This window comes from Lepisosteus platostomus, chromosome 10, assembly GCF_059453375.1.
Source record: "Lepisosteus platostomus isolate fLepPlt1 chromosome 10, fLepPlt1.hap1, whole genome shotgun sequence".
In the NCBI taxonomy this organism is placed as follows: domain Eukaryota; kingdom Metazoa; phylum Chordata; class Actinopteri; order Semionotiformes; family Lepisosteidae; genus Lepisosteus; species Lepisosteus platostomus.
Window position 1 is genome coordinate 19928131 of NC_142620.1, and position 27221 is coordinate 19955351.

Consider the following 27221-nt stretch of genomic DNA (forward strand, 5'->3'; position numbering starts at 1 on the left):
TGAAAAAAGACAAATTCCTAATACAAGAAATTGTATATGGCCAATAAAGGTATCTTACAATGCCACCATGCTGCCATTTTTTAAACCAATAACTATAAATAATAAATATATAAAATAATAATAAATATTATTCTACACCATACTAGTTATTATATTCAATTAATTGTCCTTATGATAGTAAAGATAACAACAGCTGAGAGGGGAAAAAATAAAAAAGGAAGAACAAGCTACATCATTTGGGTTCATTTTAGCATGTGAAGTTTACTTGTATAACAAAAAATAGGTGCAAACAAGTTCTTGTTTAGTGAGGGATGAGTGTATATACTGTAGATGCCTTTTTCTTTTTATTGTATTTTGTTATTGTTATATTCTGCTATCTTGCCTCCTACTGGGATAAGAGATCTTTAAGGAACATTTCCTAAAGCAGTCTGGTTGCGTTGAAAGACCAGTACGTGGTGATCTTTTCCCCAGACCAGACTTTTCCAAAACAATACGGTTTTGGAAATACTGCTGTAGGAAAATATTGCCATCCTCTGGATGAGACATTAAACTGAGGTCCTTACAGCCTTGATCATTAAAGATCCCAGGGCACTTACAGCCTTACAGGTGTCCTGTTATTCTGGCTAGATTCTTCCTTGCTTACACGGTTTGGCCTATATCTATACATAAAGCAAATTCGGGACCGTTTGGGTTGAAAAGTGCTGGATGAATGAAGGTATTATCATTAGGGGCATTGCAGCATAGAGTGTAGTGTTTGGCACTACAGTTTTGTAGTTCAGAATCAATCCCAGGACCTACGAACTGTGAGTTTCACCCTCTCCCTACAACTATATGGGTTTTCTCCAGACTCACCTATTTCCTCCCACAGTCCAATGACATCGTGATAAGATTAACTGGTGTCACTAAATTGTGCCCTTTATCTATGTGTGTGTCCTGTGTTGGACTGGTGCCCCCTCCAGGTTTTATCCTGCCTTGCACCCATTGTCTGCTGGGAAAGGCTCACTGTGATCCAGTGCTGGACTGAACAGAAAATGGAAATGTAAGGATCTAGATACCTTGCATTTCTTACACTGCCTGGAGGTACAGTGCACTTGACCATAATTGTGTTTTGCAGTAACGTCATAATGTTTTTCTTTGCAGGTGTGCGGCAGTAACCTTTGACCCTGATCTGCCCCCCACCAGCGTGGTCATCACTTTCCACAATGAGGCCCGCTCTACCCTGCTGCGCACTATCAAGAGGTAAGACAGACAGCAGCCCTGCATCTCCAAGCTCCTTCCTGAGGTGCAGGAGGAAACGATTCTTTCTGTATGATGAACAGACAACAACCATCCCCACGCACAGCCATAGTTCGTATTTATATCAGGTTAATTTTTATCTAGAGAGAGGCTTGATGCAGTTCTCTGATTAATTTAGCTGTGAATCATGGGATATTTCATGGCACGATTCTAGTAAGACACTAGTAATTATAGACCTGTTACCTGCAGTTGCTCCCTTAGTTACTGAGAAGACAGCAGGAGCAACAACTACTGGATGTTTTTTTTTCTACCTGTCACATAACATCATGTTTTTGCTTAAAGGGTGTCACAGTAGGTTAAAAATAAACCAAATCCACACAAAAAAGAAGGCAAAGAAAATTCTACTTATTTAATTAATTAAAAAGAAAATATTTACAGAAAAAATCAGGCTTTGACCCAACATAAACAAGTTTTGCTAAGTAGACCTCTACCATACTGGATGGTGAACTCCAGGGCCTAGTTTAAATACTCTAAGCCCCTCCCAGTTCCCCTCTGATTGACAGGTAGGTTTCCATTCATGTAGGGGTCAGTCACCTTTTTCAAAATGGAGGATTATATAGAAGGCAAATATGACAGAAGTCAGTTGTGGATCCACACCTAAAATATTTAAAAGCAACTGCAGCAAATAATAGAATATGTAAACAATAAAACAATAATGCATGTAGTAATGATCCTATTCTTGGCAGGTAAGTATTGTGTGTATATGTATGTGAAAGACCTTGCAAGGATGAAAACGGGGAATGAAAAGACTATATATATATAAAACTATAAATAACAAAAAATGTTTTGATATTGATATTTTATCACAATACCCAGTAAAATTTAGGTTGCATAGACATAACCAAATTGTTACCTCTTTTGATTAGTACAATTTCAGCTTCATAGAGACGATAAAGTGATATACATATTTCAGACTGAAGAAAGCCTTTTAATACAGCTAATCAATCTAATTTATTTTCTACATGATGGAAGCTAGTTTTCTCTGGTGCTTTAAAATAGAATTAGGCTTGTAAATTGATGTGCAGATGTGTGGTAAGATGATGTGTTATACATATATATATATATCAGATAAAACGACTAGGGAGGCTGCAAAGAACTTCATGTTATAACAAATTGGCTTAATTTCTAGTGAGTCTTTCCTGCAGACTACAGTGGTCTGACATCCCATCCCGGGTGTATCCTGCCTTCTGCCTGTTGCCTGTCAGGATAGGCTCTGGCTCTCCCGCAACCCTGTATTGAATAATGTGGTTTTGAAAAACGGCTGGATGGCGGAATGGATGTTTTCCTATGACGCCAATTGCGTTAAAGTTAACTTTACCCATTACAAGGAGAAACAATCCATACAGCTTTCACATTTAAAAATTATATTTAAGAAGGACGACTAGGAATAAATGAAAAGCAATGATTGTGAAATGTTCTTCTTAATTTTAGACTTAATACAAATGATCTACTTCTGCTTCTATCTTATATTAAGATTTGTCTTGTCTTGGCCACAAACTGGGGAAATTATGTGGTTTATACTGTAGCTCTTTGTAAAAACAAAGTATACAAATTCTGAAAAAAGATTAGACACCGTATGCTGTGTATTTCTACTTCTAATACTGTTACCTGGTTTTGCCCTTTCCAGTGATCTAGTTTACTGAACTGCTCTGATTGCAATAGGAGAACTACGAGAACTGCTAGAAAAATTAGACTGTTAATCATAGTCTGGAGCAGGTCAATCTGATCCCCAGTCTGTAACTAGCCAACTCACAAGATTGTTACTTTTGCTGTGTCTGGAGTGTCCAATCGCCTCTCTGGACAATTCAGCATAGCACATCCCAGTGAGGCACCTAGGGTGCAGGCATTAGGCTAGATACAGTATCTAATCAAGGGGAGGTTATGGGCTTGACCTCAATATACTCCTCCATCAAAGTGGACAGAGGATCTTAAGGAAACTTACCCATGAAATCTGAAGATAGATATACATCTGATCTACCTCTGAACGTTATTGTGGGATTGGTCTTGTTTTTAATTTTTGGGAAGGTTTCTTTTTTGTGTTGAAACACTTCTTAATTTAAAGGTAATTCAATTCTGTTTTTTTTTCTGGGGTGATGCATCCTGGAAATCAGACTTCTGTACTGTCAGTTTTTTTTACATAGTAGGGATACATGATTCTGAAAGATTTGCTATAAAGTTTCAGAAAAATGTTATCTGTATCATGCAGAAGTCTTTGATCTTTCCAACATTAAAAAGAGAACTGAAAAAGATTTTAATTAAGCATCTGTTTTGCCCTCCTCTGCTCCAGATTTTTACCTTTATTTTGTTTTTTCTGTCTTTAGGTTTTCAAATCTACATGTCCTCATTAGTGATGTCACAGACTCCTGTTGGTGTTCTAGCTCATGAACATATTTCCATCTCTGTGTGCATATGTAGTTTGAGATTACTATACAGTTCAGCTATTATGTTGACTACATTTATGTTTAAGGAAAAATTGTGGAAGTCCCAAGTACTGTGATGTTTTATTTAATATGGAATGATTTTAAATGCTGAACTATGTTTCCCTTCTTTTTCTGTTGCTTCAGATCTGTCTAGTTGCATTGCCTAATAATAAATCCTCTAATGGTGTCATGTGCTAGGCTGAACATTTAAAAATGAAATCTGGTGGAAAAAAAACGTCTTTAAACTGACTGAAACTCGAATCACAGGGAATACTTTAGTGTTGCACCACCTTAAAGCTCCTCACATTTTGTTAAGGGCAACAAAATCCTTTGTACCTTCCATAAATCAGAGAAGCCTTTTTAAAAGCTTCTATTTCTGGAGCAGGTGGTTAGGATGGAACGTGTGCATAACCACAAAGAAGAGCTGGATATACAACTGGGCATGTATATGGGCATATACAGTATGTCTTATCAAATTATTAAAGAAAATTTTGTAATACAGGAGTGACCCATTCTATCCACTGTGGTGGGAATGGTCCAACAGATGGGTGGCATTGCTATTTGGTAGCCCTGGGGCCCTGGGTTCAATTCTAGACCTGGGGTGCTGTCTGTGTGGAGTCTGTATGTTCTTCCTGTGTTCACGTGAGTTTCCCTCAACAATCCAAAAACGTTAATTGGCTTCTAGGTAGATTGGTCCTGGTGTGAGTGTCTGGGTATCTTGGTGCTGGTGTGAGCATCTGGGTTTGTGTCTGTGTATCTGTCCTACAATGGAATGGTGTCCCATCTAGAGTGTATCCTGCTCTGGGTATGTTGTAATTATTTGGTGAAATAGTGTGTATTATCAGGGACAAACATATTTGTACTGAGCACTCTCCAAAGAACAGCTGTGAACTTGCCCTTGTCTAGATCCTAAATGCTTTTTTTTAGACGTTTAACATTGTACCCAAATGCTAGTGGTTCACAATATTAACAGTGGTTATTGATTGAGAATAAAGTAAAGATTCTAATACAGGAGGAGTGCTACTTTAGAGAACTCTGATGTGACTTAAGTAAAGAAATAAGTTGCAAAATACATTATTATTTCAGTGCTCATTTGGTGAGTAATTTATTATGATAGCTAAAGATTAAACATGTTGTTTTGATTATGTTATATGATGGGTGGTGGATTTTTTTCATCCTCGTAACAAAGTAGGAAATAAAACAGCCTTACCAAAAATACCATCACATTTCTTACTGAGGGACTCTTCAGAGGGTTTGTAAACTGACCACTTTTTTCACCAGTAATGGTAATTTTTTTATGTAAAATAATTTGTTTCCTGTGTCCTTCTTTTTGAAGGGAGCATATTAAGAGATTAAAGATATTGAAAACTGTAGATGTATACCTCGAATTTGTGAATGGGAAGGTGAGCAGACTTTGGTATTATTATAGAAATTGTTTATGTTAAATTCCAATTGCTTGCAGCACAGTGACTATGTTAAACACTCAGTTTTTGTTCTCTTTTTTTTGGCTTTTAGGGATGTGTTAATACCACTACCACATTGGATGCTGAATGGATTGTTTATTTAATTAGTTGAGAGATGCACCTTTCTCAAATTTTACACAAGTAATACCTTGTCTGGGATTTGAACCCAAGATCTTCCAGTGGCAAGTTCAGTCTAACCACTTGCTCTCGGTTGTGCATCAGGGCTAATGGACCAAACCGGTTAGTTGTACTATTTTTGGCACTTGGTGTGAACTTTTGTTTGCTTGGCAGGGATCAAGCTTATTTTCTGTGTGTCACATACAGTGTATATAAAAAATAATTCACCCTTTTTCAAATGTTTCTGAGACCACGTATTGCAAAGGAGAAAGATCTTGGCATAATGTGACATTCTTGCTTTTTCTCTCACATTGTCTTGACAGCATCCTGGCAGGGAGAAGGCCTGATGGAGAATAAACCAGTTTCTGTATTTTTTGCCACTTGTAGACTCGTTTGAGAGCGCTGCTAGATGTGAGGCTTGGTGCCTGGCAATTTATAATCTGCTCTTTAACCCCACACTGCTGTCTCTATCTCACAGTGTCCTGCTCCGGAGCCCACCCAGTCTCATTCAGGAGATCATTCTAGTGGATGACTTCAGCAGTGATTGTAAGTGCTTCCATTCCATTTCCTTCAGTTTCCTAATTGCAGTAATAATAATGATCAATTATATTGATATCAAAATAATAACAAAGCCTACCGCTACAGACTAACGTCTGTCACAAACATTTTTGAGGTATCTTTTCCAGCACGGAGAACTCTGTTTTTGTGTCCCCCTGCTCATGAAACTTGTGCATATCTTCACACTACCTCTCCATTGAACAGCTCTTGGATCGATCCTGAATGTGTGATCAGGTTAAAAACCCAAATATCAGACTCAAAATGGAATCTAACTGATCACAATTGAACTGAACGCTTCTCTGTGCGTCATCTTGGCTCCGTTCTGAGAAGAACACCTCCCGTTTCAAAGCCATCTGACTCAGACCCTGGTCACCTGCCCAGCTGGTGTTTATTTCTTCAAGGTTCCAGACAATGAGGATTACCTCTGACACAGTTCCATCCCTAAATTAATCAAAACCACGCTGCACAATTGCTCAGAACAGCAGCCAGTTTCATGGTTAATGATGGAAACTTCCTTGTGCAGCATTTATGATGGTATTGTACCAGTCAGGACAAAGGACTCATCTAAAAGGTGGACCTGGATACCAATCTTAACAATGCTTGGCAGGCCACACTGTACACTAGTGCAACAGCATAAGATTGAATAACACAAATAATAGAATGGAAGACAGAACTGACACTAGTGTGGGTGGATGGCAAATGGAAAAACAATGCAATCTTAAAAGCTAGATTAATTAAAACCTCATTCAAGAAAAGAAAATGATATGAGGAGAGTCGCTTATAAGTGTTCGAGAGACTTTGATAGAGCTGTGATGGAACAAGGGATTAAAAAGTTCATGAGTGGGGGAAAGATTCTGTAAATCTTCTTTTGGTTGTTAAAACACAAAGGAGAGAGACTGGTGTTGCAAAACCACTCCGAATAAGATGATTCTAAACTAATCTAGGATAGAAGCACTTTATGCCAGAATATTTGTCAATCATTAACCACAACCCTAGCATTTGTTAAGGAAATTAAATGGTGTTTTTTACACACATTGTTCTCTTGTCTTTCAAAATGCAAACTCAATAAAACAGAAACAAAGGAAAGCATTTCGGTCCAAAATATCCAGCTTTGTCAAAATGTGTACATGTGTGTTGGGCTTTGGTGTACTCGCCAGCTCTTTTGGAATAGCTGTGAGCTATGAGTTAGGGGAATTTTTTTTTTTTATTGGCGTTGAACTAAACATGCTAATGTAAGTATCATCAAATCGCCATTGACAGAAAAAAGGAAAATTCCTGTTCATTAAAGTTAAGGATTGTTTTATGCTTTAAGAATGAGTCATTGAACGCCGTCCATATTGAAAACTATCACTATTTAATTCAAATAGACTACAATAGCAATTTCACTAGGCCCAGGAGGCTGAGACTGACTAACTCACAGTGACTTGACATCAACTGCTACAGTTCTGATGAAGACTTGACTGAATTCCTGCAGATGCAGATACAGTGTATGGTTAGTACAGGTCGTGAAGTTCCACACTCTCATTCAGTTCGGTGCTGTATGTGATATTAGTGCTTGCACAGTCACTTGCTGCTTTTGAAACGATTCAGGCTTAATTAAACTAAGATTAAGATTAAGCATGATTGTTTAAAAATGTCATAGTTCTCATCGATGGACACTACATTTGTTATGTTGAATACTGTCCAAGTCCCATTTGTCCATCAGTAAAATAAGTTAAAAGAATTCTGGAACAAGTAATAATCTTATTATAATCATTCTAATATTATTAGTATTAAAAGTGATATTCAGCTATACCTGAATCCAGGCAAAATCCAGTTGCTAAGAAGTTAAGTGAAGAGCAGCTGGGGTTTCTATCAAAATCAGAAGTGTTTTAAACTAAACTGGGAAAACTGAATTAATCAAAATTAAGTGTAAAAGGATGTCATGTGATGAAAAACCAAAACCATAGAACATTAATCTTAATCTGCCTGCAATAGGCAAGAAAAGGAACAACTATTTAGCAGAGCAATCTAGTGTGATGTGACTTGGACCGTGGGTAAAATGTCTTAATATTGCTAAATTAGTATCTGTTCTGGTATCGATACAATCCTAGTATTAGTTAAAATGCTACAGATTGTGTCACACTGGTGTTGAGTTAGTTATTCTGAATTGGTACACAACTAAATGAAGTCTGACTCTAAAACTTCAATGTAAAATGCTTGTTCAGCAAAAATCTGGTTATTTTTGTCAACTAAACTGAAATGATATTACACACGTTTTATTACACTAGAAGTAAACAATGACTTCACTGGACTCACTGAGTCACAAAGGACTAAACTGCCAAAGAACTTAATAAATGTGATGGAGGCTATGACTGAAACACTGCCAATGGAGATTTAAGTGAGCACTGGCACAGGCAGTAACCACTGCTGCTCGGTAATTGGATGCGAGTACCCATCTGTCCAGCTCAGATGTTACATTTCACAATTATAACATTACTCAGACAGATGAGTTCTGAGGCTTTGAAAATGCTTGAGGACATTGTTGAAAATCAGCCCCTTATGGTAATCCAGGCCCCTGTGTGAATTCCTCCAGGCTGCCAGCTCTTTTCAGCCATCTGGCTCATTTTTGCTCCACGTGTCCCATTCATGTTCACGCAGTGACACGCATGTTTACATGGGGATTAACACACTCACCTAGCTAATGGCATTACAGCACAGCTGGAGCCCGGTGTGCTCCCCCTGGAAAATCTCCTTGATTAGATAGACAGGTTATTCCCTCTCCTAGAATGAAGGACAAGGCTCTTTGAGACCTGGGATCTTTGAAGCGTTTTGTGTGAGAAGCGAACAACAAAGTGCTTAGGGTGTACAAGTAAAAGCGGTCTCTTGATATGCATGACACAGGAAATGTGTGTATCACTGCACAGGTGAGTGTGTGTCCATACTTCAGCTCTCTGCTCTCTGTTCTCCCCAGCTGAAGACTGCCAGCTGCTCGCTCAGATCCCCAAGGTGAAGTGTCTGAGAAACGGCCGCAGAGAAGGTGAGCCCAAGGTGGAGGAGTAGGGGAGGCTTGATGAAGCCGCCATTTTGGGAGTGGGAATGTTGCCTTTCGGATGGTTTTAAGATCAATGCTTCAAGCCTGTGAAGAGGAAATTAAGGGAATATGGCGATTAAGAGATTTTCATACAGTTTGGATGGAGATAGTGTTTCCATCCATCCCTAAAACTGGAGTCGCTAAGCAATGGTTGGCTCGCTTCAGATAGTGTGCCGTGGTGAATGGCATGATGGGAAGAAAAGTCTACATGGAAGGGCACAGAGGGTGAGCAAGTAACACTCAGTGAGCTGTAGGCCAGAAATGTGCCAGATGTTTTCTAACTTGAAGAAACTCGTATCCCTATTCTTCAAAATAATAGCTTATAACTGTCATCTGTGTGCGTGATTGGGAGATGCTGAAGATAACACTGAGGCTGTATTTAACACATGAAACAACCTGGCAGTGATGGTTATAAATGTGGCTGACCCTAATGGATTTACACAGAGAGATCTGTTGTAAGCAGTTTTAAGGGTACATGTCTGAAGTCAATTTCATTAATGAATTTTCTAACTGCTTCATCCAGTTCAGGATCATGAGGGAGAAAGCAACGGATGCAAGGCAGGGTACACCTTAGTCATGATGCCAGCCAATAGCAGGGCACAAAGGGACACAAACACAGATATGCACTTGTACAGAATTTCCCAGAAGCCATTTAAACTACCAATATGCCTTTGGATTGTGGGAGGAAACCAGACCACCTAGAGAAAACCCCTGTGAACACAGGGAGAACATACAAACTCCACACATATAGCACCCCAGGTCCAGAATTGAACCCATGGCCCCACTGCTGCAAGGCTACTGTGCCATCATGCCACCCCTGAAGTCTTTCGTTCCATTGTTGTTATACATGGTTACAGTTTTACGTTCTTGTTTTTTATTTTGTAGAAGTGCATGAGAAAAATTCACATTCAAATGGAAAGATAATTTGATTTTGCAGTGAATTTTACCGTCGTGGAGTGCACGTTGTTGATTTTAGTTGGAAAATGCATACAAATGACAGTCTTTTTGGATGCTGGATGTTCAACAGAGATTTAAATTCATTCCTAAACCTACAATCATAGAAGTGGTTGATTAAAGCTAATTAAAACAAACTACTTATCAGAATCTTTCATGTGTGCCACTTGAGCACAGTTTACTGTGCAAATTTGTTTGCCATTTATACGGTTACAGTTCTATTAGTGCAGTTCATAAATTTATTTGAATTTGTCATGGTCCTTTGTCCCTGGAATGTCTACAAAGTGCATATTTTACCAAATTGCGGTATATTCTGTATTGCTTCATTAAAGGTGATCATACACAAGGCAACTAAAAACAAACTTTAAATACTAAAGCTAGAAAGAAAATCTTTGGGATACCCCGAAGACCTATAATTTAGCTTGACCGAACACAACTCCTGCTGGAAACCCACATATTCTCTGTTTTCTGCGGCATTTGTTTTTTCTTTGTTTTCATGCATGTTTTTCATTATGTAGTGTTTTAGTGTTATTATTTACTGTACACTAATGAAGTACAAAAATCTGACATACAGCGTTGTATATAATGGTATTTAGCTGGTCAAGAACTGACAGTTTGGAAGAGGTTGAGTATTTTGGGGCAGTGTGGTGGCTTTGTGGCTAAGGATCTGTGCCTGTGGCTGGAAGGTTGTCGGTTCGTATCCCGCGGCTGGCAGAGGAATCCTCTTTCGTTGAGCCCCAACTGCTCCAGGGGTGCCATATAAATGGCTGACCCTGCACTCTGACCCCAAGCTTCTCTCCCTGTCTGTGTGTCTCATTGAGAGCAAGTTGGGGTATGTGAAAAGACAAATTCCTAATACAAGAAAAATTGTATATTGCCAATAAAGTGGTCTTATCTTATAGGGCAGCAAAAGTCTTTGTTATTTAAATGGAAAGAATAAATTACATGCAGGAAAAAAGCAAGAAGTTTCAGCTGTCAATCCTTTGGACTGCTTCGGTGAATTGGTTTCCTGTGACTCATTTGCCCGTTCATACTCTCAGCTGTTTGGCTCCCTGCAGTGCCCTGGTGTACAGCGCCTCACCCTTCTGTATCACACCTACTGAACGAGAGCACCAGCTCATATACTGTAGAGCAATCACAGCAACCCACAGCTGGGGCCTCTCGGGTAAATCTAAGCTGACACCCTGTCACAACACAATTAATGCATTCTTAGGTTCAGAGAGCAAAAATGAATGTCACGTACAGTATGTGTTAACATAACCAAAGTCAAATTATATCGAGAGAACAACCAATCCAAGAGAAATACTGCTGTCTCCTTTCAGATTTGTGTCTCTTGAGGATAGCTTATGAAATTTACATAGTGGCACAATGCTGTTTATGGAGCTTCCACATGAGAAACATTCTGAAATTGTTTATTGAGGCATTGACCACTGTTGGAGAAATGTTTCCCCCGCTTCCCCTTAAAAGACAGTCAGGAGTCTGTCTGAGAAGTTAAAAGTTTTTATTTCATGCACATGGAAGAGAAACACACATAGATGCTCGGTGTATTTTTCTCAAAGTAATTAAATTAGAACAGTCCTTAAATATTTTTCTGTTATTATTCATGCTTCCCTGTGCTTACAAGATTGGCAGTGTTCCAAAATCACACACATCTTCCTACCTCCCCATTTGCTAAAGATAACTTCTTTTAATACAATTGGTTACTTAGGTTCATAGCACACATTCGTATGTAACGGTATAGAATTACATAGTAGCCCTTGTGTCCAGCATTCTTCCAATCCAGTTCAAACCAGTTCTGAATGTCCACTCTATAAAATATTGCATCTTCTGCAAGAAAAGTGTGTACAAAGTTCACAGAGACCCTCTCAGCACCACTAATTATTCTGATTTTCAACTGTAATCTACTATTAGATTTGAAATGTGTTATCTTTACGTTAAATACATATTTTTTTCACATAGGACTAGGAATGTACATTGTCCTCACCATAAGCAAACCTAGATCTGTGCGCACTCTCTTGCTCTTTCTGTCTACACCGCTGGTGTTACAGAAATCTGTGATGCTGCTGTTACTAAAGACGCCTGCATTAAACAGATGAGAAAACAAGTTAGCAAATCCTGGCAAGCGGCAGTATCTAGTCACACGAGCTGGTGAGAAATTAAATTTCTCAATAAAAGCCAAATAACAAACATCTTAACTGACTGGGTCAGGACATAATTAGAAACAGATTTTCTTATTATTGCTTTTGGTTAAGGTAATTCTTCTTGAATTTCTACATGCAGCGAGGAAATCAAATGACGCAGCATCTTATTTTTTTGCATGGTCTGAGGTGCACGGATGTTGTTTTATGTTGTTTTTTGAATGGAAGTTAATGACTCCTTACCTACATAACTCTGATGGAGAATATGTCAATGTCAATGGTCTCCAGTGGCTCATTATGAGTTACAAGTTGCAATGTTTTGTTTTTTGGAGGAAGTGTCTTTTCTAAATGAACTGATGGAACACCCTCATAATTAACACAATTACCAGGAAAATTGTGTTAAATACATTTTAAATTAATGCAAGTGTGATAAAACTTAATACTTTATTAGATTGCATAATATGCCTGAATGATTTATACAAGGCTGGAAACAGTGTGAAAATGTGATAAGTAGGAGTAGGATAAGGAGGCAGATTCTGGAAACTCAAGAGCTCCCTAAAACATAGCAATGAATTGAGATGCTGGAGCTGGGAGGAGGAGCAAGGGAAGAGTTGGGTGAAGGCAAGAGAAAGAAGAGAGGAAGAAGAAATGAAGAGATCGCATTTGTTTGAGATGAGGCCGAGGTGACGAGAGACCAGCCAGGAGAGGCTGTTTCAGGCACTTGAGTATCTTCAGCTTGTCGCTGTGGAAAGACAAGTGAAGTGTCCATTGTTCAACACAACGCGTGGTGCGATGGCTCTGTGGCTAAGGATCTGCCCCTATGGCTGGAAGGTTGCTGGTTTGAATCCTGCAGCTGGTAGAGGATTCCTAGTCCATTGGGCCCCTGAGCAAGGCCCTTAACCCCAACTGCTCCAGGGATGCTATATAAATGGCTGACCCTGTGCTTTGCCCCCAAGCTTCTCTCCCTGTCTGTGTGTCTCATGGAGAGCAAGCTGGGGTATGTGAAAAGACAAATTCCCAAATACAAGAAATTGTATATGGCCAATAAAGATCTTATCTTGCATAAGCTCCAGCTTTCTGGGCACCCTGCCCCTTCTTTGCTCTATCTCCTTCTCTCTGTGCCCCGCAGGGTTGATCCGGTCGCGGGTGCGAGGGGCAGAGGCGGCCACGGCCTCCATCCTGACCTTCCTGGACAGTCACTGCGAGGTGAACACCGAGTGGCTGCAGCCCATGCTCCAGCGAGTGAGAGAGGTACTGCTTGGACAAGCCCGTTGCTCCCTGGCCTTCGATAGTCTCCCAGCGCCCACTGGACTACTATCAGAGACCACTTACACCCTGTATATGACTGATATGTTCCAGTTTTGTCTTTAAAATAATTTTCTCTCAGTAACGTTCTGTACTTATTGAAGTACAGCGTATTGCCATATGAAAATGAACAGAAAATGTCATAATGCTATAAACACCACACTTGAAGCAGACCTGCAAAATATTTCTATTTCCTACAATGAGCTCACCATCATGAGGGGGAGGTACAGTATGTCAGGTGTATTGGTTTAGGCTCTCCTAAGCCAAACTTATTTCTCTAGAAGGAAGCAATACCAGCAGTAATTAAATATTCCCACTACCTGTGCCGAGATAGGACACAGCAGCATGATAGTTGTTTTTTATTTTATTTTTTTTATTTTGAAACCAGCGTTGTCATTGTACAGCAGGTGAATTTCTATCTTATCGAATGTAATTATAGGAATAAATCATGTTTATTACATTCAATACATCCAGGATATGTCATAGGAACTCTCATTATTCTGGGACGCTGTGAAAGCCTGTCTGTTCCGTGATATCTCCCAGAGAGACCACCGACAGCTGGGGCTGAAGAAGCAGCTGTCTGAGCAGACCACTTTATCTCTGCCCCTAGCTATTGCAGAAAGGCCCAGCATTCAGAGCCATGCCGGGCCCCTCTCCTTATAGCTGTTTAACTCGCAGTGCTGTACCGTATTGAAAATGAACAGCCTGCGCAACCACAGCAAGATGCTTAGCTCAAAATGGAACAAGCCCACTGACTGTACAGTAAGAACATTTGGCCCCAGCGAACCGCTGATAATTACACTGTGGACTGGAAAATGTTCTGAGTAAACCAGATATAGTCTTCCTCGAAGATGCAATATCTGCTCTTCCATCCCTGGAAAAAAAAGAAAGACAATTTGTCTGTTTAAAATATACACTTCTGCTGATTGTCATTTTACTGTGGACATTTAATCAATGTTGCAAACATCTTCCATGTTTCCATGTGTGTGCTTGTGTGCATTTGTTGCTTTGATGAGCTGGAAAGTGCAAGCTGTGTAATTTGGCAGAAGTTAGAGCAGAAGAGCTACAGGTCAACAATGAAAGCTGTCATATTGCTGTCATATAGTCTTTTCACATGATGTGAACTTAAGATTTTCAAAGATAAGAGAATATTTGTGAGTTATCATAAACGATATAAGCCAGTCATAAGGCCTGAAACCTCTTTGGATTGAGAATCTTCCTTGTTACCCTGGGCTGTCCACACTTATGATAAACCACATGTGCATTGCTCAAAAGCCTTCTCCCAAGTAAATGTTGAGTGGCTTACTGTTGGCCCTAGGGATAAGGTCTGAGGGATGGGCAGTGGAATCTGTATAAGAACTGTCTCTGCTTACAGGGGATTGTGTAATATCGTCTTCCTGCACCAAGGCGTTTCCTTGGCAACAGGAGACCACAGCTCAAGCACAGTGTTGTTTCTTCATGTCCTATTGCACAGCTATAACCTAGAAGACACAATGGGCCATTAAGTACAGTCTTTTTAGGATTTGTTTTTATTCCCCAGCTTTTTTAGTTCCAAAGACAAAATAAAAACTAGGGAACTGGCCTAATGGAGGCGTGAGAAAGTGTTGTGTGTTCATTGTTTTGCAGTAGCACCACTGTGCCAGCAGGGCAGTGCTATTGCACCGACACACTTCTCCCAAGCTCTGTTTCCTGTTAACTCCTCTCCTGCACTTCCTGGTCTCCTTTCTCCCCAGGATCACACGCGGGTGGTCAGTCCCATTATTGACGTCATCAGTCTGGACAACTTTGCCTACCTGGCTGCCTCAGCAGATCTCCGAGGAGGTAGGTCTGTGGGGCCATTCAGTTTCTCACAGAACGCACAGACACATTCTTCCCAGAGAGCCACTAGTCAAACTGGATTAGCACCCATAGCTGCTGTCAAGACGGCCAATTTGAAGAATGAGTAAGGCAGTTTTCCAGGGTGTAAAACATAAAAACATTAGGCCTGCACAAATCATATTAAGTTAAAAGCATCATATAATAGTGAAACAGCAACAATATGGCAGGCTCCTACAGCAGAAGACGCGCCGGTCCAGATTTTTAATAATAATAATAATAATAATAATAATAATAGCTTACACTTATATAGCGCTTTTCTGGACACTCCACTCAAAGCGCTTTACAGGTAATGGGGACTCCCCTCCACCACCAATGTGCAGCATCCACCTGGATGATGCGACGGCAGCCATAGTGCGCCAGAACGCTCATCACACATCAGCTATCAGTGGGGAGGAGAGCAGAGTAATGAAGCCAATTCATAGATGGGGATTATTATTAGGAGGCCGTGATTGGTAAGGGCCAATGGGAATTTGGCCAGGACACCAGGGTTACACCCCTACTCTTTTCGAGAAATGCCCTGGGATTTTTAATGACCACAGAGAGTCAGGACCTCGGTTTTACGTCTAATCCGAAGGACGGCGCCTGTTTACAGTATAGTGTCCCCGTCACTATACTGGGGCATTAGGACCCACATGGACCGCAGGGTGAGCACCCCCTGCTGGCCCCACTAACACCTCTTCCAGCAGCAACCTTACTTTTTCCCCAGGAGGTCTCCCATCCAGGTACTGACCAGGCTCACTGTTGTGAGCTGCAGAGTGATATGGATGCTGGCCTTATATTATATTTATTACTATTTACTTTATATTTATTATATTTATTACTCCCTGAACTCCAGACTCCTGCCCTGCCCAGACATCGCCAGCCTGTTCCAGCCCCCACCCTGGCATGTCCACCCTTCACCGAGCAGCACGGGCTGACCACACACTGCTTTCACTCCTCCTTATCCGTTCTGTTTGTATATATCCTCTGTCGCTCATTTGCTGAAATGATTCGTAGAGACAAGGGGTTTCATCCCTTGCTGATGATGTTTTTATTGAGTGTTAGCAGAATGTGATTGGTATCCCACATTTGTGTTCTAGTGACTGGAAATGCAATTCTTTTCGATCTCATTTCTTTGTTTTCAATCACACGCCTTGTATTGTCCACCTCACATTCACATCGCATTTGTAGTTACTTTTTTGATCCAAATTAATATTGATTCTTTACAAAGCCATTCTTTCTGCGTGTTAGATGAGTAGGAAGAAAGGGATTGGTGTGCGTGTGTGGGCACATTTAAAGGTCAAGCGTAGAAAAAACTAATCGAAAAAGGACTTTCTATAAATAAGACTGCATAGAACTCTTATTGCACTGTAAAAACTTGGTTGTTCTGGAAAACAAGCATTTGCCATTCCACATGAGAGTTAGAAAGTACCAAATCATACATAATAACATGGACAATCGTGTCAAATGAGTAACAAGGAAAGTATCTTCCACATTGATTCATTAGTCCCAGAGGTTGCTCAGTACCATCCTGGGAGAAACAAATCAATGCACATCCACCTCCTAAAGTGTGGAGATTCTTCATATCACACTTCTGGCCCCGGTGATGGAGCAGAACTTGGAATCTGACAGAGCAACAATGCAGTGCTTACTGACTTCAGTACCAGGGTTAGACATCCCTTTTCTAAATCAGCATGATCTTATTTGAGTTTTCTTACTTGTTTTTAACAATACAAAACAATGAACAGTAGTATAATAATGAAAAGTGAGAAATTTTTCCTTTCAGTTGGAAGACAATGAATGAAGGTTAACTTCTCTCACAGTAATCCAGGGTTGCACACACAGCATACAGAACATTGGCAATTCACTGCCGCTCCTGCCTGGTATACATCATTTAAGGTCTTAACTTTTATAGACTCAATTGTGTGCCAGTAGAGCTCAGACAAGCTGTTTTCTGCAGGACTGAAATCTGGCAGTGTAATAGACACTTTAGTGTTTCTTCTGTGCGTGTTTGACTGGAGTATGCGTTACATCACCACCGAGCAGACGCTTAAACAAATACTCTGAAGTCATCTTTGGCCAGTTTTTTTTGTTTTTTGACAAAACGGATTTTGTTTGTTTTATTTTGAGTCTCAATTGGTTATAATACAAGACAAACTCAAAGAACAGGCTGTGTGTTACTAACATCTTAAATAGTTTTAAAGCATATGTTGATATTGGAGAATATGCCTGTTTTAATTATACAGTATATAATTCCTAGTTTTTTCTCACCCTTTTAAACTCTAGCAGCAATCCTTAACAACTGGAGCAGCCAATTGCATTTTTAACATTTACTACTAAAGACACACCTTGTCCTGAGAAACAGCGTGAATATACACACAAGTGTGGTTTAAGGTACCACACATAGCTCTCCACTTTGTTCTGCACTGTGATTTCTGGATCTTGAACAGGAATGTTTGACCTATAATCTTAAAAACGGACATTGCTACTGAGGTGCACAAGTATCCAGCTAGCAACACAAACCACGTTTACTGCAGTAGACATGGGGTCGACCAACCAAATCACCCCCCACTTTGGTCTGGCAGGGCTCAGCTGGATATGTGTCACATCTGGGGGCAAGCAGGCACACATAGTTTTGTAGTTCAGAGGTTCCTAGTTTTAGTCCAGGCTGTGTCTCCGGATTACAAAACACATCCTGCACAGTTGTTGGAGTTCTTTTTTTTTCATTTGGTACCCCCAAATAGTATGTTATTGTGAGAAATGGACTGAAGTTAATTAATAATATTGCTTTGTCAATAGAAAAAGTTGCTTGTTTACCACTTAGTGGTTAGTCTAGTTATATGAAAAAGTTTCAAAGCCAGTGGCTGCAAAACAAAAGATGCTCCACCTTTTCTCTCTCCAAATAAAACCAATTTGAAATCCCAAAACTCCATGTGTAGCCTACATGAGTAATGTTTTAACACTCTTTTTGTCCTTGCAACTCAAGCTGGATCTTCATTCTCAAGGGAAGCCACTACCTTTGAAAATCTCCCTTTTAAAATGGATTAAAAAAAATTTAAAAAACAGTTGGCTTTCCCCTCCAAGGAATTTCAAAAGAAGTCATAGATTTAAGATTGATCCACGACTGATTTCATGGTTTTTACTATTCTGCTTTGACCCAAACGAGTTGAAGATCTCGTACGGTGTGTGGGTTTCAGCAGGCGAGGAAGAACGCATTTACTCTAATGTAATACTAAGCGGGACTCCAGGAAAGTCAAAGAAAGTTGTTTTAGTGCTGATAGCTTTCATGATCTTAAAAACCAACAAAACCTGAGACCCAGCTAAGCATTTCTGATTGGCTTGGGTTTTGTGGCCAAAGAGTTGATTTGGTGTACCAAGTTGTGGTATATCCCTTGAGTTCACCAGCTCATCTGGAAATAGAGCTGTTAAGGAATCCTAGGAAGGAGGTTTTCAAATACCTCCCCTTCTTGATACTCTCAACTCCATCCCTCAGCACAAATTTAGAGGTGACCTTGGCATCCTCTTAATTCCTGAGAAGAATGTTTACTGGAAGACCATTAAGCAGATGAAAAGTAACAGGTCATCCAGAGGTGATGGTCTTCAAGTGTCTTCACCACTCCACTCCTCTTCAGGATCGGGAATGAGGAAATAATCTCATTGATGCTGCGATTGTGACAATCCTCTGGAAAATTGAGAAGTCCAGCTGGAAGTTACTGTATAGAGGGAACAACGGGCTTTCCATCAACAGAAAGAACCTCAAGAGAACGTTCCTGAACTGGCTTCTTCCACTTGTTCAAGAGCTCCTCCCAGAATGTCATTATGGGTGTAGGCCATCAAGAGGCTTCACTGCCCACTAGGTATACTCAGTAATCTCTATCTATGACCTTTGTTGTCCTCACAGAAACCTTCAACTCCATCAACTGAGAAGTACTGTGGAGGACCCTCCCGAAGTTAAGACCCCTGAAATTAGTTATTGTTGGTTTTCTTCTGCATGGAATATAAGATGTTAAAGTCTGCTAAAGCTACGTACTGTATATGCTTCATGGATTGCTTAACATTAGCATAGCTCTAGGGATAACAAAAGCCAATAAAAAAGTTCCCAGTAAAATAATGCATGAAGAAACTATTATATTCCTTGTGAGCCCTTCCATCACTGCAGGGCTCTGCTTAGCTTCCAGCTAGAGAAAGCTTTTCAGCGGGACATCAGAGTTGGACTAATTAACCAAATCAAGCCAAACTGCTGCAGAGGTTTAACTTCTGGAGCCTTTATTCCCCAACAGAATCTCTTCTTGAAGTGTTTTATAAGTGTTCTAGTTTTCTTAAACAAAGAGAACTCTTTATTAGTTGCACAAATTTGCAAAAAAGAAAATTGTTAGAAAAATAATAGTGATGTTTTGACACCCCAAACCAACTTCTATAATAAAAATACAGAATGTGAAAGCTTGAAATTGTTTCTGAGTTAAATGACTCACGCAGGACACCAAAGTAATGCTTTCTGAAGTGGTCTGCAGTAACAGTAGTTTCAGTATGTTTAAGATCTGAATGGTGAACTTTTACGTTTGCCTGCTAAAATCTTTTCCTCCCATTAACCGAACTGCACCTCATTCACCTTAGTGTTTTCTGTAAAGGCACTTCTATTCTCATTTTAGAGATCAGCAAATATCGAATATTCAGCAATACTTTGCAGGCGCACTTTATTTTATTACATTTTCTAAGGATTTCTATTAGTGCAGTTTTCTTTTTTCTGTTGTCACCTGTGCTCCCAGATTGTGTGATTCTGTCAAGTGCAAGTGCAATGTGAACCGCATCAAGAGCTATTTGCTCTGGCTACAGAAATGCAATACTGTGGTTGTAGGTTTAGCCTTCAAATATACAGTACATTTTCAAACATCTCTGGCCAGATCAAATCTTTTGCAGATTTGCAGCTCAGGTCTTTAGCCCATATACAGTATACTGTATAGTCTCCTGCTGTGAAATTATTGTGTACTATTGTGTAATCATGCTGTGTATGATTTGGTCAGAGAGGATGGGAAAGCACATTTGTTTTCCTCAATATTTTATATTGGCATTATTTTAAGAGCAAAAAAAACTGACTCGACGTTTCAGCACAAAGTCTGAAGCAAAGAGTATGATAACTATTTAAAATTACGTCACAAGTGACGGGATTAAAGTTGTGTATTTTTTGGGCCGCAAATAAGTTAAACAGTATCGAGTGTATAGTCCCAAATAAATTAATTCAAATGCCAATCTCAATTGCTACAACGCTCGGGTAAAGGTGCTCACCATTTTTAGCACAATCCCAAATAATATCCATTTAAACAGGCATACATGACACTTAGTTTAAGATAACTAATTCCTACTGCTTTTGCTGTCTTGGATCTACAAATTTGTACTGGCAGAAAATCATGTGAACCAATACACTGAAAAACCTAAAATTCTAGAGATTGGAAAAATAGAAGGCTTTTCCTGTAGTTCCCCTGTTACTACTGTATATTTTTATTTTTCATTTTCCTCCCCGTTTTCTTTATTCAGAAGAGTTTTCCTTAGGGGGCATGTTTCTGCTCACTAAGTTGGGGAAACTAACTTAGTTAGTTTCTAAGACTCTTGACTCTAGACTCTAATGGAGAGGTTAAATAACTGTCACACAGCTGCGTCCCATCAGCCCCATCCCGACATCCATCGGGATCCATCACATATAGGGTGGTCACATCCAATTGGTCTGTAAAGTGAAAATGTGTTTTTTGAAGACAAAATACAAAAAAAGTATACATGCTTTCCCTTGTGTCAGACAGCTTCTGTTGTTCATAGCGCATGAAGATCTTGGCTTAGATGTATTTATGATTTAAGAGGGTTGTATAAGAATCTTTACCATTGCTGGATTTTGGGTTCAGAGCACTTGTTTGTTCTCTGTGTTGGAATTCAATATTGCCAGCCAGAAGGTAAACAGCTGTACCATACAGTATGTGAGGGATCCTCTGCAGTTTTCTGAGCTCCATTCAGAAGCCGATAGTGGATTTATTTGTTTGCTTGTTATTAACTGCTATTGTATTAAAGCACGGTGTTTAGCTTTTTGAGTAAAAACACATTTTCTTTGACATTTTGACATCCTTCTTTTCAAGAATATATAGCCTTTAAAGTGGTGCATTGATTGAGCAGAATTAGCATCAAACCACAAAGCAGTACAGAAGATGAGATTTAAATCATTTATCTTAGGCATGCTTCTGAAAAAAGTGGTTTTCATTCCAGTGTGAGTGTCTGTAAAACTGTATAGACCCCCTCTGTTTTTCACAGTAACTGATATCAAGACCAGCAGAAACGGACAGCATTGCAGAAGAACATTTTACATGCAGCACAGAAACCCAGTGTAGATGAAGGAAGTGTTTTTTTTTCCATTTAATCACTTCTGTTAGCCTAGACAACAGCACATATGGTTTGTGTTCTACTGTTGTTGAATGTGTACAATGACAGGACAGGCATTTCATTCAGGGGCCTGTTGAGCTGGCTCGTCTTCTGTTTGCAAAGAGGTGCTGTGTTTCCCCAGAGACAAGGAAAATAGGAAATAGTATTTTAATAATACAGCAAAATTGCTGTTAAATAACAGCTGATTTGGCAGTTATTTTGTCATAGATGGGCAAAGAAATGACAAGGAGCTTATGTCTCCACTATACATGTGCTCTTAATGACTATGGAATCAAGCGGTGAGTCACTGCAGAGTCTGAGTTTCTTGAAAAGCCTCCAGGGCTGTGTATCTCCGTGACCAAGGTGAAGATCACTGGCACTGACCATTCAAGACATAATGCCTCTAGAGAGAATGAAATAATCCACCTGTCTCTCACATTTGAAGTTAAAACAGTAATAAAATTTTAATTTGATTCTCACCCACAATCTGAAGCGAAAGAAACAGATTACCAGCTCTTAACTAGCAAGTGAATTGCTCTTACACAGACTTGAATGTCCAAGCTGCAGTTGGTCCCTTTCTTTTTTGAATAAGTCTGTTTTGTCCTACCAGTGAAAGAGAAACTGAGGATAAGCAGTAGAGTAATCCAGGTCTTTTGGTTTTGGGTGGTAGAGATCTGCAATAGGGAGTGGCCATTTTTCTTTCTTTGCTGGGCTCCAAAAGTTTTCTAACTGCGTGTCCTGGTGTTCATGTGGCTGACGACCTCCTTTAATCCCAGGGTTTGACTGGAGTCTGCACTTCAAATGGGAGCAGATCCCCATTGATCAGAAGATGTCCAGGACAGATCCCACACAACCAATAAGGTAACTCTGGCTTTGGATAAACCTCCTCTTACTGTGCTGTGCTATTGTCCTGTGTACAGTTACCGAGTTTGAGCTCAGTCACTGAACTTATTAGACAGACTTATTAACCTGATAATTTTAATTGCCCCAACAGAACATGTCTAATCCTGTTCTAAAATTCAGATTTATTCAGATTTTGGGCACTAAATGTTGAAATTAGGTTAATGAACTCGGACTGGAATAATTTAGTAATGATATAGTCACGAGGCTCTTTCAGGGTAGAAGTCTGTTCTTGTACTGATTAATAAGTCTGAAAATGAATTCAAAATTGTCGAGAACTATTTATGGTATGCACCTTATTACAATGTTAATGTTAATGTTAATGGGGTTAATAAATCATTCAAAAAAATACAGGATTTAGAGAAATTCAGTAAAAACAGGTGTTTTGGCATTTAAAGGGCTGAGGTGCATGATATCAACTTAACGGAAAACTATTAACGGTGTCTTAATCATATTCTTTTTTCATACAAACACAAATGTACAGAAAAATATTTAAGAAACTAGCCTTCTATGATACCTAAATCTTTCAGTTTATGAAGTGCGTAGTGTTATGCCGGGATTGTAGGTGGAAAGAAAAGGGCACAGCAAAGTAATTGTCCTCAGAGTCCGATTAGTGGTGAAGATTGCAGAATTTATTATGTGATTCAGTGATAACAATGCAGTAATGGGAAGCAGAAAGGAAAATGGCAGGTAGCTGAGATGTGCAGGGGAAGCAGAAAGGAAAATGGCAGGTAGCTGAGATGCGCAGGGGAAGCTGTTGAATCTGGGCTGGAGACAGGAGGGGATGATAGATAGTTAGCGAGTGGTAGCAATTCAAACAGGAACCAGAAGGCTGTGAACAAAGAAAAACTTTGAAGTAACTCCTGGAAAACCTGAAACAAAGAACAAACGCACATTCTTGTTAATCAACTCAATGTCAGAGCCCTGGGGAATGGTTCCTCAGGGTTTAAATAGTGTGCGAGGTTCTTAACGAGCTTGATAAGCCCGGCCTGATCTCGTTGGAGATGGCCCTGATGAGCTCCTTGCACAAGTAGAATACGCCGTGGTGATGGAGGGTGCTGATGCAGGAGGACTGGAGATCATCAGGGCATCACACATTGCATATTGTAATTTCCAAATCTTAACTCATTGTTTAGTGAAAGTATTGAATATTTTTAGCATACGCTAAACAAGTGAAGAAGTGCTGTTGCGTTAAGTTCTATTTATATTGTGTAGCAAATGTCCCAGTGCCGTTTCCCTGGGAAACTCTCACCCTGCTCTTCCTTCTGCAGGACCCCAGTGATTGCAGGCGGCATCTTCGTAATGGACAAGGGCTGGTTTAACCACTTAGGACAGTACGACACGCAGATGGACATCTGGGGCGGGGAGAACTTCGGTCAGCAGCCTTGTCTTCTGTGTGTCTTTCATTGTCACACGTCTCTGCTGACACATGGCACAGAAGAGGAGTGTGTGTTAATGGAACTGTCACGTGCACAGGAGTAAGGGTTAAGGGTTGCTGAGCCAGGTGACAAAGAAGGTCCCATTGTAGATGTGGCTCCTTATAGTTAATAAAGTGTATACTGAGCTGACTTTGACAGAAGGTCTCAGGATTGTGAGCACTCGTGATAATTCTCTGTTCAAGACTAAGGTTCCCTTAACCTATGAATTTCACTTCAGATGCACCATTTCCCTGACCTTAGATGTATTTCTAAACCACCGAACATATAGTGAGTGATGCACTAATGTACTCACAAGAGTGGCATCTTCTGCGGAAGCTTAAATTGTAATGCGTTTTGCATTTATTTGTGTCCTGCAATTCTCTCTCATCTGCCTGTCAGAGTTGTCGTTCCGCGTCTGGATGTGCGGAGGTAGCCTGGAGATCCTGCCCTGCAGCCGAGTGGGCCACGTCTTCAGGAAGCGCCACCCCTACGACTTCCCAGAGGGCAATGCCCTCACCTACATCAAGTGAGTGTGGCATGCAGGACCGATGACGCCGGTGACGCCTTCCTAGCAATAGTGGAGGAAATGGCAGCCAGTGCTTTCTGCAGTTCAGTGCTCCCATGATCCTTTCTTCTTGGCATCCTTAAAGGGAACTAAGAAAGGCTGGGGAAGCACTATCCACACTGTAATGAACATAGGTAAAGAGGATGAAATAATTCACTGGACTTGCAGAGAAATTGCATGAGACATTCATAATGGGATTTTCCTAGATCTAATCTGCTTTCAGGTGCCAAATGATATTAATGACATTTTTTCTTGTGTGATTTTTTTTATTGATCATATTCAGCACAATTATTTCTGGATTGATCTTTCTAGATTTTAGAGTGCTTCTGCTTTTTTTTTGCCCTATTGTGAAGTTCTGGGTTAATAGATTGCTTTGATGTCCATCATTTGCTGCTCCTGGAATGAATCTTTGTGGTTTAGGTGTCAGTGGTGTCAGTCTTTGTTGGGCCGCCTGAGTTACCATGACTGTGTCATCTATGCAGGAACACAAAACGTGCAGCTGAAGTCTGGATGGATGAGTACAAGCAGTACTATTACGCAGCCCGGCCTTCAGCTCAAGGGAAATCTTTTGGCAGGTCAGTTGGCCTCTCCAATCCTTTTTATCAGAGTTTAAAACATACCCAGCATGCATTATATTGTGTCCCTCCACCTCTCCTGGGACAGACCCCAGAGAGCCCGTGACTCCTCACAGCGAGATCTGACTATCTCTCCTTCCTGTTGGCCCTCAGCCACGCCATTGTGAATGCAAGAATGTGTCTTTTAACACAGCACTTTATTTTGAATTTTAAGGCTTTTCTTTCTTTAAAAGACTTAAAATGGAAACTGAATAACGTCTGTAATCATTTTGCATAACTAATAGAAGGGCTCTAAAGCATATGAACAGGATGAATATAAAGTAATGTCCTATTTGATAACTAACGTGATTTGTGGCACAGGAAGTACCAATCTAGTGGTCTTCAGGATAAAAGTACCAATCTAGTGGTCTTCAGGATAAAAGTACCAATCTAGTGGTCTTCAGGATAAAGACATATTTCATTATGGGCATCAGAGGTTCCTAAATCCCCTACAATAATCAGTGTCATGACGTAGACCCTGCCTGGAGCCAATACATTGATATTCACTTCTGGGAGGGAAGCAGTCCTACAGATCTACCATACAAGTCTACAGAGAAGTAAGAGTCCTCAGAAGCTGAAGAAACAGTGTAAGTGTAGACCGATTACAATACTAAATAAGCAACACAAGAGTAGTGGTCATTCCTACCAGAGTGTCATGGGCTCAGACCTGTAGTGTTGAATTCTTGAGAAGAAACACTATTTCACTCCTATTAACACATCTGTGTGTATTTCAGCTTTGCTGGAGGTTTAGTGTCTTAGTTTACAGGACGGAGAGTCAGCTGGGATAGCAGAACCCTTAAAGGCATGTCAATAATTGGAACATTTAAGTCTTCAGGAACACAGGTGTTATCAAAACCCCAAAATGGCGTGCCCCTCCAGGACAAGGATTGAGCTTGGAATCGGAGGGCTTTGTGTTTCTGCCATTATGGCATGTTAATGCAGTCTGTCTTCTTTCCCCTCCTCTCTCGTTTCCCCGTGCAGCATTGCCGAGCGCCTGGAGTTGCGACGCCGACTGAATTGCAACTCTTTCCGCTGGTACCTGGATAACGTCTACCCGGAGCTCAAGTGAGTCTGACACCGGGCCCGAGGCCAGAGACGGGAAAGAGGCACCTCCCACAGTTTTTCCTATCTTGTATTTCTCTACCCAGCAGTTCAAAATGAACAATTGACAGTTAAAATTGTGGAGCAGAACAGTCAAATGTGTTTCATGGGTTCTGATTATAGCACAACACAGTACTCACAAACAGAACAAATATACAGTAGTAATTAGGTACACTGGTAGAGGACAGATTTAGTGTTTTCTCCAATGTTATAGAGTTTGAATGATGATCAAAATATATCAATTATCCTACAGTGTCTATGAGGAAAATGGTTTGGGAAAGAAAAAGCAGCAATGCCCAGAGATGCACCATTATAAAACCAAGTCCATTTAATCCAAAGTCACTGAACATGTTTAACAGTCTCTTGTTGAGTGACTGTCTTCTGTCTGAGCCTTGTGCCGTCTCAGTTGAGCCTCAGTAGGTTTACAGAGTAACATTTATTTTTATTGTTTAGATTTATGTAGACGTTTCCAAGCTCTGTTTTCTTTTCAAGATATGAAGGAGTGTACGTGTTACATGGCAGAAATGCTTTATGAATAGAGTTTCAGGTTTTTATTGGGATCAGATAAGGTATTTAACTTTTTTTCCCACTGCTCCTTAGTAAATAAAATGCCCATTGTGGGCACTATTTCTGTATTAATTTGTATATTTTTTCTCATGGTTTCCTATCACAGTTGTGTTTTTGATCATTCTGTTGTGTTGTTCGCCAACAGCATGTCTAAGTAAATCATTCTAGTCTGACAGGATATAAACCTACATAAATATTTCATTGCAGTGTTTCGAATAACTGCTGTTCTACATATCCCAGGCTAGTTTCAGTCTCGTCATAGGTTTCTGTAATGCTGCAGGAGCTGAATCTGTGATAAGGCGTAATTCCTCTATTGCAGCAGTCTGTCTGTCTGCAATGAACAACATTAAATATTTTTGTACCATTCTAAATATGAGTTTCTCCTTGTGTTGCTTATGCTTAATAGTATCTTCACATCACTGGTTTGCACCGCATGGGAGATAGGAGAGTCATATTCCAACTGGGTATCAGAAATC

General features: G+C 40.1%; 1 protein-coding gene across 1 annotated transcript in view; it reads left to right on the plus strand.

The window, feature by feature from the left end:
• Positions 1-27221, plus strand: part of galnt16 (UDP-N-acetyl-alpha-D-galactosamine:polypeptide N-acetylgalactosaminyltransferase 16) — a 54748-nt gene that overhangs the window by 19647 nt on the left and 7880 nt on the right. The window contains exons 3-12 of the mRNA XM_088648672.1: positions 1141-1239; positions 5775-5842; positions 8808-8873; positions 13149-13270; positions 15058-15145; positions 22357-22441; positions 23752-23855; positions 24298-24424; positions 24946-25038; positions 26059-26142. Of these exons, the coding sequence (XP_088504798.1) occupies positions 1141-1239; positions 5775-5842; positions 8808-8873; positions 13149-13270; positions 15058-15145; positions 22357-22441; positions 23752-23855; positions 24298-24424; positions 24946-25038; positions 26059-26142 (936 nt within the window). The remainder of the gene's footprint in view (positions 1-1140; positions 1240-5774; positions 5843-8807; positions 8874-13148; positions 13271-15057; positions 15146-22356; positions 22442-23751; positions 23856-24297; positions 24425-24945; positions 25039-26058; positions 26143-27221) is intronic.